At 43.9% G+C, this 4,620-nt stretch overlaps 1 protein-coding gene across 1 annotated transcript; it reads right to left on the bottom strand.

The window, feature by feature from the left end:
• On the bottom strand, positions 1-4,310 carry LOC125520142 (uncharacterized). The gene is made up of 10 exons (XM_048684976.2): positions 3,871-4,310; positions 3,353-3,431; positions 3,144-3,235; positions 2,704-2,808; positions 2,525-2,604; positions 2,130-2,220; positions 1,952-2,059; positions 1,586-1,672; positions 622-690; positions 1-543 (listed from the first exon to the last, which is right to left on the bottom strand). Exons 1-10 carry the CDS (start codon positions 4,063-4,065, stop codon positions 361-363), a joined length of 1,089 nt encoding a protein of 362 aa, XP_048540933.1. The 5' UTR covers positions 4,066-4,310; the 3' UTR covers positions 1-360.
• Positions 4,311-4,620: the final 310 nt, after the last annotated feature.

Below are 4,620 nucleotides of genomic sequence, written 5' to 3'. Positions count from 1 at the left end.
GAAAGAAATTGGCAGGGTCACAGTTTGTATACAAATTTGCATGTTTGATTTTGACAATCTAAGTCTCGCAAATAACTATCCTATACCAGGAAAAAAAATTAACTACCCCTTACAGTCCTAAGTTCATCTAGCCCACTCGATGTCCATAATAAAAATAAATAAACAAACATGAACAGTTTATTCTTAGTTACCCTCAACCTGACACCATCAGCAACCGAGTCGTTTGATGATTACATGGGTATGAGCTTTGACAGAGACTGTCAGCACAAGGAGCTGGTGGCCAAAAAAACTAATACTTTACAATTTTGACAGCCCCTGATTGAATATGGGCAATGTTCATATGATGAGAACGTCTCCATTTCAAGCTCCAGCTGCCGAATTTGTCAGCGATGAGCGAGTCGGTGACGTGCATGCAGCAAGATCTCGTTTGCTCTTGGACTTCTTCATCTTTGCTTTGAATCTGGACTTAACCATCAATGTGTCCACTGTGTTTGCAAAGTTGCCAATTGCCATTGCAATAAGCAGGATCCCACACACCACAACCTGTGACAGCATGCATAGGTTATAAAATGGGTCCAATATGATAAATCCTGGTTGCATCAATGGCTAGAAGTTCCTTACCTGCCACTCAGGAATGATCCCTTTATGAGCTGTCCGAAGAAGTAAAAATCCAACATAACCCTCAAAGACCTATAAATAGAAGGGAAGTCAAGATAATTGCCTCGGGCGTTGTACATTTGTGAGAGAAATATTATAACTCGATGTTATGAGGCAAGAATGCTCACTTGATCGCACAGAAAACCCAATCTAGATAAATGACCTGATACTATTGTTCAAACAGGTAAAACAGGATCTAGATAAATGACCTGATACTATTATTCAAACAGGTAAAACAGGAAAATTTAGCACATCATGCCAAGATCAAATGTGAACTATGAAGACAAAACTAATCTGTCCTTCATGAGCTTGGGTTGATATTTGCATATTTAATACTCCCTACATTCCAGATTGCATTACTCACTACTTCCCTTTCTTCTCCCACCCCTTGGGTGTATTTTGTTTCGTAAGACGAGCATTTGACCAACACTTATACTATTAGTATGTAACTAGATAATTGCCCATGCGTTATAATGGGAGCATAAACATGCTAGTAGGTTAGCCTATGATCTACCTGTCCATATTAATGTGATTGTATGAAAAAATAGGATTTAATTTGATAAGCACTTATTTGGTAAGTATTTATTAGCTTACCCAAGAAAACAGATTTTTATTTGGCAAGCCAATAAGAAGTGGGGCAGTTGAGGCAATTTTTAGGAAATAATGATGGAAAAACCATGAGATGGGAGGGGATAAATCAAAATAGGAAGAGGAGGGGGAACGTATGTAAGGTTGGACGAAGGACGAGCGGACGACAAAACCTTATGTGTTTTTTAAGTAGGAGAGAAGAGATTTATGTGATACAAAACCATAACCACAACTCACACAAGTACTTTTGAGTACGAATCTAATGACATCAATTTTATGCCAAATAAAGTATATACTAACAGAGTAATTGTTGGTCAAAGGCTTAAAGATAACAGCATACCTGCAAGAGAAAGAGGATGGGACACAACAGCAATAGTTGGCCTTCAACACCAGCAGTCTCGCCCCACACGACGTCCATCCTTTTAGCCTGCCGGAAAGAAATATTCAAGTTAAAGAAAACTACTTCGACTAAAGTTTCAGCAGATGATTGCACCGGTAAATGGATGTAGTAGAAGAGTCATATGGTGCCTAAACATGCCATGCGACAAGATAGATGGTGCAAAGATAATTTCAGTTGAATAAAGTTCATAAAAATCGTGAAGTTATTCACAAAAGGAGGTACTGATAAGGAAAATAATAGGCTAGAGCTACCAGAGTGAATACAGAAAGAACCAGTTTTTTGCCCTTCTCTATCAAAATGTATTACCTTCCCCAAAGCAATTCGAGTATATAGTCTTTGACGTTGATATCTGTTCTGCAACATCATGGCAAAACCTTGCATCACAGCCCAGCACAGAAATAACTCGACACCTCTCTGCAAAAAGAGCACAGGCTAAGCACATGCTTCCGTGTTTGGAACAGAAGAGAAAGATCTATAAGCATACCTGTTTGCGGGCACAATCAGGTTGTCCCTTAATCCCCCATGTGAGGCTCACCAGAGCCATCAGCATGGCACAATAGTGATGGCATACCCACCTTAAGAATAAAATGAACTTTTGTTAAGTGCCAAATGCACCAAAAAGAACTAACATTACTGGTCCTTATATGGATAATGAGTTAATGACTTTAAAAAGAACAGACAAAATCATAACAAGTAAGGCCAGCAAGCAACATGTCAGAGGTGGATAAACAGGTATTGAAGAATAGAATTGTTGTTATCTTTTAGTCAGGTAAGGCAAAGCATCAAATGAGAGATGAAAATAGTGGTCAATACTAAAATGCAATGAATCACCATTAAGAAAAAACAATGGATCCACAGTAGTTAGTGATTGTTCCTTACCAAGGACGGATATCACTTCCATTAACTCGCAATATGTTCTCTCGCAAAGCTAAAGTTGTATAGAGGAGTAACAGCCAGGCCTGTTAAACATAAGATAAGTTGACCTGTCAGTTTATCTTTCAGAACATAGCATCAGTTCATATTGTTACCAGATTACCTGAACGAGCATCAGAGCATACCTGATATAGCTGAACTGGCAATGCTGGAAAGCATCCATTCCATAGCCATGACCGAAGAAACAACAGAATCATCGGAAAACCAAGAAACACTATGGCAGTCCTATCCTGAAAAAAAAAGAGGAATAAAGATTAACAAGTGTAAAGTATTACCAGCTAATGATTATTATCTATATCAGTACACGGTTCTCCACAAATCTAACATCTATATCTGCAAAACAACTCAGACATTGCTCAGCAGGTACATCTTTCACTTTGTAGAAGGTTTAAAGGATAGTATTCCCCCTAAAAGAGTACTCGGATCAAATGGAAAACTAAATTTCAAAGCTGTTTATGTATTGGTGGCTCAAACACACTTGCAGCCAGCATCATGCTAAGCCCTCATTTCAAAATAAGAATAGCGGCCTAGATTTTCAGCAATGATAACACAATTTTACACATACCCTGTAGCTATTGTATTCCTCCTTCACCTTGAGCTGTACCTCCTTCCTTGCGCGGAGATTCACTGGTCCCAATAACAGCTTCAAAAAAGTGCCTGTAAACCCCCAAGACAGAAAAATATTAGAAGAACAGAACCTCAGAAAAGAGAGAGGTATATATGAATATGACAAAAATGAATAACAAGCTCAAGCTGAAGAAGAGCAGCAATCACCATGCGCCTTGTTAGGGAGAATCGTCGCAATGTCACCATCACTTATGAGGCATGACGCTCGATCCAAGTCCTCGTGGACCTGCCACAAGCACACAAAGAGGCCACAGTCACATCAGCAGAAGAAAAGTATGCTGCATGCACATTGTGACGATCAATGAACCAGCAGCGTCAAACGCATATAATGGCGCGGTGATTCAGAGACAGGGTCCAGGGTCCCTGTCCACGGGTACGTCTTGGCAGTGCGGGAAGTTGAGATTTCCACAGCGCACCAAACTGCAGTTCCACGCACGCACGTAGATCTTCCTCAGCGAGTGATCCGGCGCGGGGAAGCAGCGCAGCGCAGCGGCGCGGAGCCGAGCTAGCCGCGCTGGGAGTCCTAGGCGCAGCAAACACCCGCGCGGCGATCTCCTCGGCGACCCGCCGACACGCCCACGCGCACGCAACGCACGCACGCACGCGCACTTGGAGAAGGAGGAGGGGGAGCCGCGCGGCAGCCTGGGAGCAGCAAGGTTGGTTACCTTTTCGGTTTGTGCGTTGGCGGCGGCCTTGCGCAGGCGGGCGAGGTCCTCCCTGAGCGCGGCGGCGCGGCGGCGCAGCGCCTCCTCCTCCGCCCACGTCCGCGAGAGCAGCGCGGCGGCGGCGTCCTGCAGCTCCCGCGCCTGCTCCGCCGCGCGCGCTGCCGCCTGCTCCCCTGCCTTCCTCTCCTCTCCCATCTCCTTCCTCCGGCGCCCTTTCCTTCTCTCTCTCTCTGTAGCTGCTAGCCCCCCTCCCTCCCTTGTCGCTCTCTCTCTAGTCTCTACTACGCGGTAGGCTGACGGGTGGAGCCCACGGCGAGGGGAGGAAGAGGGGGAGAGGAGGAAATGGGCAGGCAGAGAGAGGTGTGGGTTGGTTTGATTTGTGATCCGGTTAGATTAATGCGGGGGGACGAGATGCGATTTGCCCATTTCAGGTCTTCTTAAATAGGCCCCTTTGCCTTTCTTTCCTTTCCTTTTCAGTTTATATAGGGGCAGTGGAGATGAGTAGATTTGGAGGGTGTTGCGATTAGATTTCTACTCTTTCTTTTTTCCTTTTTCTATCGTCGACAAAAGTTGTCCCTGAGATGCAAAGAGTCGATCTCAATCACTTTCTAAGCACACGTGGATGGATACCTAAACTATCTAGTAGTATCTCTACGGTAAGATCACGGTAACATTTATTCTCAAGAAAAGAATATCACTCCCCTGACTGTCAAATTTAGGGGGCGAAGGGACATGCAAATTTCAAATGGC

The sequence above is a fragment of the Triticum urartu genome, chromosome 7A (genome assembly GCF_056163025.1).
Source record: "Triticum urartu cultivar PI428250 chromosome 7A, HENAU_Tu73, whole genome shotgun sequence".
Taxonomy (NCBI): Eukaryota; Viridiplantae; Streptophyta; class Magnoliopsida; order Poales; family Poaceae; genus Triticum; species Triticum urartu.
The sequence above is the reverse complement of the archived record's forward strand: the minus strand, read 5'-3'. Positions and strand labels throughout refer to the sequence as shown.

Excerpts from the sequence above, each read along its gene's own strand:
- LOC125520142 (XM_048684976.2), bottom strand. The coding sequence starts at position 4,065 with ATGGGAGAGGAGAGGAAGGCAGGGGAGCAGGCGGCAGCGCGCGCGGCG. Across the intron at positions 3,432-3,870 it reads CCAACGCACAAACCGAAAAG|GTCCACGAGGACTTGGATCG; the intron begins GTAACCAACCTT and ends TGCTTGTGGCAG. Across the intron at positions 2,809-3,143 it reads AGGAATACAATAGCTACAGG|GATAGGACTGCCATAGTGTT; the intron begins GTATGTGTAAAA and ends TTTTTTTTTCAG.